Source organism: Bos grunniens, chromosome 11 (assembly GCF_055505025.1).
Source record: "Bos grunniens cultivar Pamir isolate PY7600 chromosome 11, Bosgru_T2T1.0, whole genome shotgun sequence".
Lineage (NCBI taxonomy): Eukaryota > Metazoa > Chordata > Mammalia > Artiodactyla > Bovidae > Bos > Bos grunniens.
In genome coordinates this window covers 9,037,650-9,051,854 of record NC_141175.1, presented here as the reverse complement: position 1 = coordinate 9,051,854, position 14,205 = coordinate 9,037,650, and the positions used below count along the sequence as shown (strand labels likewise).

At 53.1% G+C, this 14,205-nt stretch overlaps 1 protein-coding gene and 1 long non-coding RNA gene across 6 annotated transcripts; both read right to left on the bottom strand.

Moving 5' to 3' along the window:
* Positions 1–768: 768 nt before the first annotated feature.
* Positions 769–7,347, bottom strand: PTGES2 (prostaglandin E synthase 2). Of its 5 annotated transcripts, none has more exons than XR_015136279.1 (8): positions 6,028–7,347; positions 5,330–5,510; positions 4,532–4,729; positions 3,792–3,850; positions 3,276–3,425; positions 2,810–3,074; positions 2,400–2,517; positions 769–1,406 (listed from the first exon to the last, which is right to left on the bottom strand). XR_015136279.1 is itself a non-coding variant. In XM_086324935.1 (8 exons), exons 3-8 carry the CDS (start codon positions 4,553–4,555, stop codon positions 1,284–1,286), a joined length of 675 nt encoding a protein of 224 aa, XP_086181061.1. In that variant the 5' UTR covers positions 4,556–4,729; positions 5,330–5,510; positions 6,028–6,306; the 3' UTR covers positions 769–1,283. The 5 variants fall into 5 exon arrangements, 3 of the variants coding, with proteins under 3 accessions (XP_086181061.1, XP_086181062.1, XP_086181060.1); XM_086324935.1 differs by having other exon boundaries at positions 2,810–3,010; positions 6,028–6,306; XM_086324936.1 differs by having other exon boundaries at positions 2,810–3,010; positions 5,330–5,478; positions 6,028–6,306.
* Positions 7,348–7,766: 419 nt separating this feature from the next.
* Positions 7,767–8,667, bottom strand: LOC147362479 (uncharacterized). Its single transcript, XR_015136288.1, has 2 exons — positions 8,549–8,667; positions 7,767–7,850 (listed from the first exon to the last, which is right to left on the bottom strand). It is a non-coding gene; the product is annotated as an uncharacterized LOC147362479 (long non-coding RNA).
* Between the last annotated feature and the right edge of the window lie 5,538 nt (positions 8,668–14,205).

Here is a 14,205-nt window from a genome sequence, read left to right as displayed (position 1 = left end):
CAAAGACCATGAATTATTTCTGTTTTAAAAAAAATTAAAGAAAAAGGTTAAACTCTCCTGGGTGGATCTGAGGGAGTTGGCCCGTCACTCCCCAACAGGGAGGGCACAGCACATAGTGATCAGCTCACTGGCTGGCTGTCCAGCCTCTGGAGGGCAACCTCGGCGGACCAGAGTGCCCATCATCTGCTGAAACCAGGAAAGCAGGGACCCCACAGCCCCTCCTTGTTCCCAGAGCTGCTTCTCTCTATAGACTCCTGTCCTACCGTCCATCTCGTGAAGTCCCAAGCCTGGGACTGAAGCCCTGGGTGGCCATCCATGGCCGGAGGGCCTCGGAAGGCCCCGTGTCCTCTGATCCCTGGTCTCCTGGTCTGTAGATCAGGACTGGAACAACTCCAGCCCCCGCTAAGCCGGGCATCCTTCTACACACAGACCTGTATCTTGCGGTTGAGCCGTTACAACTGTCCCTGGAGGTGGGGCCATCCTTGAGCCCCCTTGACAGAGGGAGAGGCTCAGGCTCAGAGAGGGGTGCTGCTGCCCTGCCCAGAGTCCCACAGTCAGTGGGGAGCAAAACTGGACCCATGCCCCAGGCCATCTCTGCACCTCCCTGCTGAGCATTCCGTGGCCACGAACCCAGGGATTCCAGGACACAAAGCCCACTGAGCCTCTCACCCAGGCCTGACCCTCGCTAAGCCCTGAACAAACAGTATTAACGGCCAGGGTGGCCTTCCCTAACCTGCACTGACTTCCACTACAGTGCCACCACGCGGGGAGCCGCAAACCTTTTCTTTATTGCAAATATGATATACAGTCCCAGTGTGGGGGTGGGGTACCTGGGAACAGCAGGACCCAGAGGGAGCCGAGGACAGGGTCTCCCAAAACCAAAGGGTCCCTGCTTCCCTTGCTCAGGGCAGAAGCCCGACCTGACTCCCACCACACAGCACAGACAGGGCAGCCTCGAGAGCCCCAGAGAAGGCTGAGAGTAGGGAGGCCCAGGCGGGAGTCGGGGAGGGTCATCCCCTGGGGCTGGTGTGGAGGGAGGTAGCCTTCCATGCCCTGTGGATGGAAACCAAGTCTGGGCTTTGTCCCCCAGGGCCGCAGCAGACGTCCAGTGTTAGAGGCGAGGGGTCTGCCAGGGTGGGGTGCACAAGAGGCCGAATGATCCTGTCCCCCACTGCACAGCGTCTCAGCGTCGCCAAGTGCTGCCCCAGCGGCCCTGGTCCTTCACAGCCGGCATCTTCTGCTGTTTCCGCCCCCGCCCCCTGGCAGGGATCACGAGGCTCAGCTCACTGGGGGGCCTCGGCGATGGCCTTCTCCACCCGCAGGTACCAGGGCTGGATGTGAGTGTGACGCATGAGGTCGTCGAAGGCCTCTAGACCCTCCATCACACGCAGCACGCCGTAGACTGCCTGGGGGTGGGTACAGAGGGGTGTCAACACCAGCCCATCACCTCCCCTCTCTGAGAGCCCCATGACTTACTCTAGGGAAACAGCAAATTAGCCAAGACGGGTGGTCAGGCTCTCTCGCCCCACGCCCTCTCGCCTTCGCCCCATGTTTTGTGAATAATCAAGATGTAATGGCCGAGAACACTTACAGCACTGCGCGTGAGCCTCACGAGGTACTCGCTGGGCCACGGGCTACTTTTGTTCTATAAGCATATGTAAGCTCCACCTGGAACGCCCCAGAGGTTGTGCTGTGTTATGTGAGCTTACGTTATGTCTGCGGCTATGGCTGCTGTGCCAGCCAGGAGAGAATAAACTTGTCTGTAGTCCCTACGGCTCCCTGAGCTTTCTTCCAGCCTCTCAGCTCGTGCCTTGTCTCCCCTGGGTTCAGCAAACAGTGCAGTGTGAACAGCAAGACAACTGGCGTCACGAACAGGATCAGCGATACAATTGGCGTAGTCAGCAGGATTAGCGAAACACCCACTAATGGGCCAGCTTTGCACGTGGGGCTTTGAATGAAGTGTGTGGGCTGGTTGCAGGTTTTGCCTGTCCTGCACCTACATCCCCTTTTCTGGGCAACAAACCACGCCCCCCCGCCCCGATTCAGAGTTTCCTTTGAGAAAATGCCCTTCCCCCACCCTCAGTTCCTGAGATTTTAGAAGAGGGGACCCCATCACCTACTCCAAGACCTGAACCTTGCAAGCCGCATATTCTACCCTGGCAGAACTGCTTCAAGGATTGGCACTGAAGTCAGGCTAACAAGACCCTGTCGCAGTACTTTTTGCTAGGTAGAAGCCTGGGGCACTCGTTTTCCTTAGGCCCTTGACAATCAGTAGAGCCAGGTGCCCCTGGGATGGAGGAGCTGTGAATGCAGGTATTGCCCACACCTGGGTTTTCCCAGCCTGGGCCCCCAAGGAGAGACCCTCCAATATGTGCACCCCCTGCCACCACCACACTCACCAGATCTGCCAGGTTCGGCTTCTGGCCCCCCATGAAGGGCCGGTCTTTGCCCACAGCTGCCACCCACTTGTTGGCAGCCTCGTAGAGATCCTCCCGCACGTCATCCCGGAGGTGGTGCCTGGGCAGGGATGGAGAAGAAGTCCATCAGGGGGATTCCGAACCCTGGCATGGGTGGGGACCACGGGAAGGCCTGGGGACCAGCGCAGCTCTTGGGGCAGGCGAGGGGGACAAAGGAAGGTACAAGACAGGGACCCAGAACTGGACTCCAAGGCCAGCCCTGCTTCTCCTGGGGTGGGGGAGGCAATCAGGAGTTTTGGGGTTTGAGTCTCAGATGGGCTAATGCTGGGAGATGGGAAGCCCCCAGGTGCACACACACGTACCCACCCACACACTCACGCATGCACCATCACCTGCGTTTGAGCCGCTTGCTGATGAAGTACATGGCAGCTGCACCCATGTACTTGGCCATGGCGCCCTCCACAGTCCCGAAATTGCCCTCCTTGACAATGTAGTCAAAGGAGGCCAAGGCCTCGGCCGGCGTGCGGTACACGTTGGGGGAGATGAGGTGTACCAACCAGTCGTCCGCCCACTGCCGCCACTTCATCTCCTCCCTGCGGGCGAGGGGGACAGAGGGCAGGCCAGGTGGGCTTCCTGAGCCAGCATCTCCTCTCCTCCCTGCAGGCAAGGGGGGCAGAGGGCGGGCTTGGTGGGTTTCCTGTACGAGCGCCCAGGGTGGGGGGAGGCACAAGGGGACTCAGTCCTACCTGTGGCCCAGCCCCAGCCCTCATGGCTTACAGCATCTTGCTCAGCCTGGTCCCCTCGGAGGGGAGACCACCCCCTCCCCACATCCCCAGGGCCAGCCCCGGCCCCACTCACGTCCTGGCCTCCTTCCCCCCATACATCCGCTGGGCTTCCTTCTCATCCAGCATGAGCCAGTACTTGTTGCAGAATTCGGTCACCTCCTTGCCCTGGTCATTCACCGCCTTCATGGGTGGATAGTAGGTGATGATGTCTGCCAGGGGTTGCCTTTGGGAGACATCCAGAGTTTTACCCCGACTCCCTCTTCCTCATGGAGCCTAAGCCCTCACCTCCTCTGGATGAATAATACCTCCCTGACCTGAGTCCACCCGCAGAAGCTTCCCACTCTCTTGTGGGTGACACAGGAGATCCTGCAGCAAGAGGGATTTGGGGCAGACTCCGGAAGCACCTCCCGGACAGAGGGAGATGTGCGTAGGAGAGGAAGGGGGGATCTCAGAGTGACACCCACAACCCATTCTGGAAATCTAAGCTGCAGCCCCACCCCCACTCCCATGGAGGAGCCCAGGGGAGGCCTCCCTGAGACAGGAGAGGCCATGAGACACGGTGCCAGCCTTGGCTGCAGGGGCTCCTTACCCTGACACCAGATAGGTCTTGAGAGCGCTGATGATGACAGAGGAGTCGTTCAGTTGTTGCTGGAGAAGAGAATGGTTTAGATCAGGGCTGGGAGGGGCGGTGGGGACTGGCTGACTGGCCACTGGCCAGATCACCAGGGGCTCTTCTACAATCCTGATACCGAGACATTCTGCAGGAACTGGTCAGGGGGATCCTGGGTGTTGTGTCCCTGTCCCTGGGGGTTTGCCCTGAAAACTGATGCTCACTGAGTTCTACCTCCCCCCAGGTCGCAATCCCCACTATCAGGGAAGCCTGTCCTGTGTAAGGGAGACCCAAGTGTGGCTAATGGACAGGAGGAGGTGGGAAGGACCCAGGGTCTGAGCCCTGCCCTCACCCACGTGACCCCCTGGGCTCTGAGGGGCTGGGTAGACTCAGAAGCTACAGACTAGGAGCCAAGTCCTACACCCCGGAGGGTACGGTTCTCTGTTGATCAATGAAGCCAAGTCAGAGAGGCTAAGTGACTGGTCCTAAGTCACACAGCCAGGGAGTGGCAGAGCCCCTCCTTGAATCCAGTCCACCCAGACTTCAGAACCCACTGAAGCTCTGTGGCACTCTGCCTCCCTTAGACTCACTGGTTTATAATCCTCAGCGGAAATTCAAAGAGCCCACATTCCTCCCGGGGCTGCAGAGCAGGGCCCGACTCAGGGGTGTTCCAGGACAACCCAGGACACTGGGGAAGGGGGCAGCTCCCCAAGGCTCACCAAACTCTCTCCTTCCTGGGCCATAACGATGGGCACCTTCCTGTAGGAGGAGAACTTGATCTCGGCCCGGCGCACAGGGTTCACCTCCACCACCTGGTAGGGCAGGGCGTGGAAGTCGAGGAAGGCGCGGACCTTGCTGCAGAACGGACACGTTTTGTACTGGTACAGCGTCAGCTGCAGGCGGCTGGACAGGGAGAGCTGGACAAGGAGCAGAGAAGGAACTTCTGAAGCTGGGTGCCCAGGCCCCGCCCCCAAGCAAACCTTTCCCAGGGGAGTTTTCCAGGGTCTCTGAGAACTTCGGGAGGAATGGGGGATGGGTGGCAGGGAGGTGGGGAAGGGTCTTGCAGCAGACAGTTCAGGCTCAAGCCCATCCAGGGGGGTCTCCCGGCAGAAAGTCTGTTCTGTGTAGGAGGGATCTTCTCATCTTTGTCCAATGCTAGACAGACATCGCTCTGCTCCTTCCGGTCCCAGGGGAATGTCAGACACGGCAGGTGTGTGCCCCCAGATGCAACTGTTTCAACTCGGAAGTGCCCATCCCTACTCCCTCGACCCAAGGCATATCTGGATGAGGGGGTTAGAGCCCAGCGTTTCCGAGTGGTGGTGGTGGTCGTTCAGTCGCTCAGTCGTGTCAGACTCTTCGCGACCCCATGGATTGCAGCATGCTGGGCTTCCCAGTCCTTCACTATCTCCCAGAGTTTGCACAAACTCATGTACAAAGGCCCAACAGGAGAGGGTGGTATCTGGGCCCCTGGCCTTCATAGAGCAGGAGAGCCCCAGGTGAGCTTGCCGCATACTCACGTTTGAAAGTCACAGCTGTGGTCCCCCTGCCGCATTGTTCAGAGATGGGAGACTGAGGCTGGGCCATGGAGGTGGGTGGGCAGGGAGACACAGAGAACTCCACTCCCCGTCTACCCAATCCTGTTCCCAGGGGTTCAGGAAAGAGGCGCCTGTGGATGTGTGGTGGGGGCGGGGGCTGGCACTGTGCACAAAGCATAGCAAAGGGCAGCTGGATCAGCTCCTTGCCTGGGGGGACATACCCTTGTTCCTTGTCTCAGGGCCTGGAATCTACCAGCATCAGTTTCGTAAAAATAGAACACTAATAATACTAATAAATACACAATCTCAGGATTTGGAGACAGGGGTAGGGAGGCGGAAAATGTTTGGAAAGTGATAAACCGTGCAAGAGACTTTCCCTTTTCAGTGATTTCCAAATCTTCCCATTAAAAAGTCTTAAAACACGTTTGTAAAACGACTTTAAAACAGAGGCAGTTCCAGTTAGCGGCATCATTAAGCCTCCATTTCACAGATGAGGACATTGAGGGCTGGAGGGCTTAAAACCAGGTCACTCGCTCAAGGTCAAGAGGCGACAGAGGAGGTGATTTCTGACGCCGCCGGTTCCCAGAAGTCCCGAGGTTCCGCGCTCACCCCAGGGCCCCTACCCGAGGCTCGGTCCTTACCTGTGCGACTTGCTACCCAAGCCCTTACCTCGGGCTTACCTGTGTGGCCGAGCGCTCTGCGCGGAGGTCCTGGGCGCGCAGGTGCCACCGCGCCGTGTGGTATAGTCCCAGGGCGCCACCCAGGGCCAGCGCCGCCGCCCCCAGGAGCCGTGGACCCCCCTTGCGGGCCGTAGCGGCGGGGCCCGAGCCTCCCGCTGCCCCGGTGAAGCCGGCCCGGCTCTGCGCGTGGAGTCCCAGCGCCGGCCGATCGCCCAGCCTCCAGGCCAGAGCGCGCCCGTGGGGCCACAGAGCCCGTACAGCGTGGGCCATGTTTGCTCCGCCGGCGCCGCGGAAGGGCGCGAGAAACAAAGACTGCCTTGGCTCTGGCTCCCCTTGAAGGGGCGGGGCCAGCCGGTTGCCAGGGGTGACGGTGACGCCGAGCGGGGCGGGGGCAGCCCTCGTGGGACTGAGCTTGAGTCCCCGGCGCCCAACTTTTAAAACACCCATCAGAGCTGAAGAAACACCTGAGGATGTCTGCTAACTGCCTCCGGCTTCTAGAGTGTAGACGTAACTGGTCTCGGTGGTGACCCGGAGCCGAATGCAGGAACTCAGGCATGCAGCTCGCCATGTAGCCCTCAGTTCAGTTCAGTCGCGTCCGACTCTGCAACCCCATGGACTGCGGCACGCCAGGCTTCCCTGTCCATCGCCAACTCCCGGAGTTTACTCAAACTCATCTCCATTGAGTCGGTGATGCCATCCAACCGTCTCATCCTCTGTCGTCCCCTTCTCCTCCCACCTTCAATCTTTCCCAGCATCAGGGTCTTTTCAAATGAGTCAGCTCTTCGCATCAGGGGACCAAAGTATTGGAGCTTCAGCTTCACCATCAGTCCTTCCAATAAATATTCAGGACTGATTTCCTTTAGGATGGACTGGTTGGATCTCCTTGCAGTTCAAGGGACTCTCAAGAGTCTTCTCCAACACCACAGTTCAAAAGCATCAATTCTTCGGCGGTTAGCTTCCTTTATAGTCCAACTGTCACATCCATACGTGACTACTGGGAAAACCATAGCTTTGACTAGACGGACTTTTGTTGGCAAAGTAATGTCTCTGCTTTTTAATATGTGGCCCTTAGTGTCACCCATAACAGGCACCCAATCGAAAGAGACTGAACCTTTCACAGTATCAGGGAAAGCGTCATGGCATCCGGTCTCTGAGAGCCGCAGAAACTGCCCAGCCCGACAAGTAGTAGGTGAACTCCCTTGACTCGGAATTTCCGCACCATCCCCTCCCCCGCCTCTAGGATTTTTTTCTGCCCTCCCGCGCCCATGCACTGTTTCTTCTGTGACCCGAACCATAAAATTTTCCCTACACAGGTGGGGCCTTAGAAACCCAGTGTCTCGGATTTCGCCCAGCCGGAGGTGCTGAGTCGCCGATTTGCCCAGGTCCCCAAGGGCAAGATGGGGCGGAATGGGGGGTTCCAAGCTGTCCCGCCCCTCTGTCGGGCTCTTTCACCCAAGCTGAGGGCTGAAGCCTCCACCGGCTAGGCTTCTCAGCAGGCAGCCCAGGGCTGGCCCCTCCCGGGGACCGGGAAAGGGGCGGGACTCGATGAGTGGGCGGGGCTTGAACTGCTTGTGGGCGGGGCAAGGCGGAGTTGAAGGCCGGGCTTGCACAGAGAGCTCTGCTCACTGGGTAAAGCCCTGAGTGGGGTGGCGACCCGGGGCAGAGTCTGCCAGCGTGTGGGGGTGGGGCCGGGGGCCCCTCTACGGCGTCCCGCCCCTCCGGTCCAGCGTTCGGTCCACAGCCCCCACCTTCTGCCCCGTGCCGGCCTTTCTGTGCGACAGTCGCCGTGCTTGCTTACAAAGCATCCTGTTGCCTGCACAGCACTGCAGGGGAAAGGAAGGAGGGAGGGTCAGGAGAGAGAACTATCAGCTCCCTTCTCACCTTCTGGAGTCTCAGTTCCCCCATCTGTAAAATAAGGATAATGGTTAGTGTCTCCTGCATTGAGATGGGGAAATGAATGGGGAAATGAATGGGAAGAGTCTGGAAGCTTGAGAGGCCAGTGTTTTAGAGACCCCTGGCAATGGCAACCCACTCCAGTACTCTTGCCTGGAAAATCCCACGGACGGAGGAGCCTGGAAGGCTGCAGTCCATGGGGTCGCTAAGAGTCAGACACGACTGAGCGACTTCCCTTTCACTTTTCACTTTCATGCATTGGAGAAGGAAATGGCAACCCACTCCAGTGTTCTTGCCTGGAGAATCCCAGGGACAGGGGAGCCTGGTGGGCTGCCGTCTTTGGGGTCGCACAGAGTCGGACACGACTGAAGTGACTTAGCAGTAGCAGCATTTTTTGCCCACCTGGCAGTTTGTTCCACCTTTGCCAAATATAAGAAGGAAACCCAATAACCCAGTCCTCCACCAAAATACTTGGCAAATTCTCCCTTTGTTCTCTTGGCCAAGATTGGGCAGGACGTAAGGGCAGACCCACATCTCATGGCCCGTCTTCCAGTGCTGTCTGCCCTGGGTCCCTACACTGCCTCTTCCTTACCTCATTCCAGCCAAAAGCTTCCTCTCTGTCACTTACTTGGATGGATCCCTAAGCCCAAGTCTGAGCAAGTCCCAGGGATGGCCATACTCTTCCTTGTTGCTGTGGAACATCTGGGGACAGGTAGCCAAGACCCAGGCCTCTCATGCAGACAAGACAGAGCCTCTGTTCAGGCAGAGCCCAGATCCTGCCAGTCCAGGAGCCCCATTCCAGGATCCAGCCTTCATGACCTCCCATTGGTACCAGGGTCCTGCCCCAGCAGGAATCAGGGGTACCCTCAGGATGACAGCTTAGGCAATAAGGATAGCAAAGCGGAGAGATCAGAGGCTTGATCTTCCTTGATTAACACAGAAAGCCAATAAAGCTACTGTGTTCCAAGGAGTTATCCTGAAAGAAGAACAGAGAGAGAAAAAGAGAGAAAAGGAAAAAAAGAACGACAAGGGGAGACCAAGCTTTGGTGAGTGAGGCCCATAACTTTATTTTCAAAAGGAACTTTTATACCTTGACTTGTACATAGAGGGAAATGAAAGATGCAAAGTCATACAGAGTCAGCCCAAACATTACATCTGTTTTGTCTTTATCGAAACCAGGATTTTTTCTGCATACCTTTCCCATAAACAATGTTGTGTACATTATCTTCTGGCCTTGGAGGCCTGTGAACATTTTATGACCCTTTTTTGATAAAGGCTGCTCAGCCAGAAAACTTATTTTCCTTTGAAGTGTTTTTTCTTTATTTCTCCCAGCCTCAGAAAGTACTAAACAGAGTTACATTCTCACAGAGCAAAGGTGCAGTGGATCACAACAAAGAAAGAACCAATTAGCTCAAAGGTCTGATGTGGTTAATTCCAAGGCTGCTGCTTGTTTTTCTTACATTCCAACTATGTTAACCAATGCACTCCCAGATGCACAGTGGATAAGGGATATGGGAACTTGGCAGCAAGCACTGGCCCAATAATGAAGCCCTTTACCAGTACTATCTGTTCTCATAATTTTTCATCCCTTAAAGGACTCTATGCTCATTAGGACTTTTAGAATGTTTTGGCTTCCCATGCCTTTCAAGGTTGGGGAGTTGTGAACAATCTTGTGTGTTAATTGCAAGAGTATGGATAAACCTGTCAGGCAAGCTAGAATGCCAACAGAGGGGTTAAGATAGAAATATTCCTTTCATGTCCAGGAGACTTATTAACTAAACCCCTAAGTTGACTTTTTCCAGAGAAAGGTGGTCGGGGATTGCCCCCTGTTAATGTCAGAAGAGTTGGTGAAAGGCACAAAATAGTAAGACAGACAGATTTTGGTTTTGGGGTAGATGCTCGAGCAGATTCAGGGGGTCCCTTGAGTTCTGATCGGCCTTGTTCATCAGATCTCTTCCACATGACCTTGTCATGGGTGGGATCTCCCGTGGTGGCTCCCGGCACATTGGTATCTGGCCCTAGTGACCAGTCTTCTGGACGGACACATGCCCCTCTGTGGGTCTGAGACCCCACCCCTTTTTGTTTTTCTTCACCCTGTCTTCTGCAGCACCCTCCCCCAAGAGTTTGGTTCTTCAGGGTTCTGTGCTGGCTTCTCTAGGTCCCAGGCATATGGACTCGGCCACTTCTTTGCTTCCCTGGTTTCTGTTACCATCTGTGTCGTGAATGCCCAGCCTGGGGTTTCAGGGCAGTCCTATCCTGTCCCTGCTTCTGGGACAGCCAGGATGTCCCCCAGGAACCCCACCTTCATCCTGGCACAAGCACCCAACTGGCTATCTCTCCCACCTAACCATTTTCTCCTCTTCTGTTCCTGCCTCTATCATCTATCAAGGGAAGATGCAAGAGTCCTGCCAACCTCTTCACCCCCCACGACTGCCAAGCCCCTGCTCTGCCACCTCCTCTGACCCTGCCAGTTACCCTTCTCTGCCACCCCAGTGGGTTCTACCCATGTGTCCCACTGCCCCTTCATCTCCCCCAAAACCTAGGAAAGAGATGAATTTGAAAATAATTATGCTGAATGAAAGAGGCCAGGCAATAGGGTATATGTGCTGTTTGATTCCACTTTTATATACAACTAGAAAATGCCAGCTAATCTCTGGTGACAGAAAACATATTGAGGGCTTCCTGGGGGTGGTGTATGGAGTGTGTGATGAAAGGCAGGAGGGAAAGAGCATGAGGAATCTTTGGGGGGTGACGAATATGTTCACTGTTGGTGGTGGTGGTTCCATGCATGCTCAGTCGCTTCAGTCGTGTCTAATTCTTTGTGACCCCATGGACTGTAGCCCACCAGGCTCCTCTGTCCATGGGATTCTCTAGGCAAGAATACTGGAGAGGGTTGCCATGCCCTCCGCAGTGGTTCCATGGGGTATTTATATATATATATATCATAACTTAACAAACTGCTCAAAAACCACAATGAACGGGGTATGGCAGGAGGACTTCAGAGCTCCCAATGGCCAAAGTTGGAACAATTTGATTAACAAAATTAAGTAGTATTGGATTATAACCCAAAATATTAAATAAATATCCATGAATCCATTCTGATATAAATAAATGATTGAATTAATAAATAGAGGAGAAGAGAAAAATCCCTTGTGCAGAATTCCAAATAATTTGTGTAGACATCCTGCCCTCAAGAAGGTGGAGAAAAACTCCGCCCTCCTTAGGCGCGGGCTGTGTGGGTTGACTCCTTCCCATTAGGACGGTGTGGGAAGGGGCATGAAGGGCAGCTGCAGAAGAGAAGCCTGACACTCACCCCCAGCCAGGTGACCAAGGTCAGCATCAAAGGTGATCATGTTGATTGTATGTACCCTTGATAGAATGTGATGCAAAAATGGCACTTGACCTCTCTGCTCTTCCTCCCCTAAACTCGATCTAACCATGAGGATAACACATGAGAAATCCCAGTGGAAGGACATTCAACACTACCTGAGCAGTGCTCCTCCAACCTGTCAAGGTCATCAAGACCAAGGGAAATCTGAGAGAGTGTCAGAGCAGAAAGAAACCTAAGGAGTCATAACAACTAAATGTACTATGGGATCCTGAAATAGGAAAAAGGGCATTATGAACAAACCAAGGGAAGTCTGAATAAAGCATGAACTTCAGTTAATAATGTATAATTGGTGGTTTGTTAACTGTAACAAATGTATCATATCAATATAAGAGTTTAATAATACGGAAAACTAGGTGCAGGATATATGAGAACTCTTTACAATTTTTCTGTAAACCAAACTTCTTTAAAACTTTATTTTTAAAAACTTGTCAAATTGGGCACTTTGAACATACATAGTTTATATTGCTTGTCTGATATTTGTGGGAAGATCTGTTAATGATTGATTTGATTTCTGTGATGGCTATAGGGCAACTCAGATTTTCTTCTTCTTGAATCCATTTTGGTAAGTTACAATTTAGTGGGAAATTTCCCATTTCATTATCTGTAGCATTTGCCTGTTCTTTTATAATTTGTATAGAATCTATAGTTATATCCTTCTTTTATTTCTGTTTATCTGTGCCTTATATCTTTCTGTCTTGAGAAATTTTTCTAAATTTCTATGTTATTAGTCTTTTTCCTGTTTTTTGGCCATGCCGTGAGGCATGTGGAATCTTACCCCCCCAGCCAGGGATCAAACCCACACCTCCTGCAGTAGAAGTGCAGTCTTAGCCAGGGAAGTCCGTTATTAGTCTTTTCCAAGAATCAACTTTTTAGCTTTGATATTCCTATTGTATCTTTATATTTTATTAACTTCTTCCCTTAACTTTACTTTCTCCTTCCTTCTGTTTTCTTTGGATTTATTACGTGGTTTCTTTCATACATTTTTATTCTGGACAATTTGCTCATGATGTTGGGGCCTTTCTAATTATTCTAAAACACATCCTTAAGGCCATGAATGTTCCTTGTTTTTTGTGAGCCCAGCAGGGCATTAAGAGTCTATTTCACGCTAGATCTGGTTGTCTGGCAGTGAGGGCCCTTCACCGTGTCCAGATTGCTGTTCACCAGGTTTGCTTTTTAAATGGACCCTCCCCCAAGGTGCACACCCCAACGTCCACTCGGGCCACAGGAGAACCAGGCACCCCTCCCTGCCTGCCCTTCGGAGCAGTAGCCTCATCTCAATAGCCTCCCCTTCTCTGCTCTCCAGCAGAGTCTGATCCTGTCCATCCTTGCCTTTTGACTTTTCGTGGCAGTAGTCCAACTCCAATCCACAAGCTCCAAGATCAGAAATTGGCCCTGCACCTTCTCCAGTGATTCTCCAAAATAGCCCTCACTGGGCAGGAGCTGGTGGAAACAGCCCCTTCCCCTCCCTGCCCCTGGGAGGGATAGTTCATAGATAAAAATGGGAGGGGTCTGATCGGGAAAGGGGGGACTTTAAGGTCATCTGCAGAGGAGCCTATCCTACCTCCCCTAATACAGCACACACTGGGAGGAAACACTTGGTGTGCCCCAGGGGCCTGTGAGAACTCTCAGCCATGCAGGAAAGGGAACATCGGGAGGCAGAAGGAGGCGCAGACAGTGGCAGAAGGGCAGGGCTTCCAAGCTGCAGCCACAGGTCCACAGCACCTGCCGGTGCATCCAGGAACCCTGCCTGGACAGAGCTGAGTCCTGGAGCTCCTCAGCAGTCCAGCTGCAGCTACACAGACTAGGCTGCCAGGGCCTGAGATGAACCCAAGTCTCTTTGTGAGCAAGTCTGGGGTGTGGATGGCTCAGGACAGAGGACTGAGTTGTGGGGAAAAGAGATCTATATGGATCATGGGACTCTGATAGGCTTAAAACTACCCACCCAACCCCCCCGCCCCAGCAAAGATATTTATGTCTAAATTCCTGCAAATGTAAATGTAACTTTATTTGGAAAAAAGGCTTTGCAGATGTGACTAAGTTAAATATTTTTTTTTTTATTACTACTTAAAAATTTTTATCTAGTAGGAGAAGGCAATGGCAACCCACTCCAGTATTCTTGCCTGGAAAATCCCATGGACGGAGGAGCCTGGTAGGCTGCAGTCCATGGGGTCGCTAACAGTTGGACACGACTGAGCGACTTCACTTTCACTTTTTACTTTCATGCATTGGAGAAGGAAATGGCACCCCAGTCCAATGTTCTTGCCTAGAGAATCCCAGGGACGGGGGAGCCTGGTGGGCTGCCTCTATGGGGTTGCACAGAGTCGGACACGACTGAAGCAAATTAGCAGTAGCAGCAATGTCTGATTGTTACAGTTTATAAATAAAATGTGTTACTCTCTTCAAAAACAAACAAAACAAGCTATTTTTTGCTTGGTATGGCCCAGTTTTATTTGTTTGTTTGTTTTTTTGCTTTCATGCAGATTGACAATATCCTAATTCCTGATTCATAATATGATCAATTGCATTCTGTTTTCAGATTTCTAAAAGAATAAAATTATTTTCACAATTCACCAATATTTGAATAGTAGAAGACAGGTGTCCTAACCTGGTGATCAGCCTCTTCCTTCTTTCCATCTTTGCTTACTTCTTTGCTTTCTAAATAAATTGGGGTTTTCCCAGACCACCTCAATAAAGTGAATGTTGCAATTCAAAATTTTTAATTAAATGGGATTTGATATGAAAGTTTTTCAAATTATCCAGGGGGCCCTAAATGTCATCATGGTGGTGGTGGTGGTGGTGGTTTAGTTGGTAAGTCGTGTCCAACTCTTGTGACCCCATGGACTGTAGCCTACCAGGCTGCTCTGTCCATGGGATTTCCCAGGCAAGAACACTGG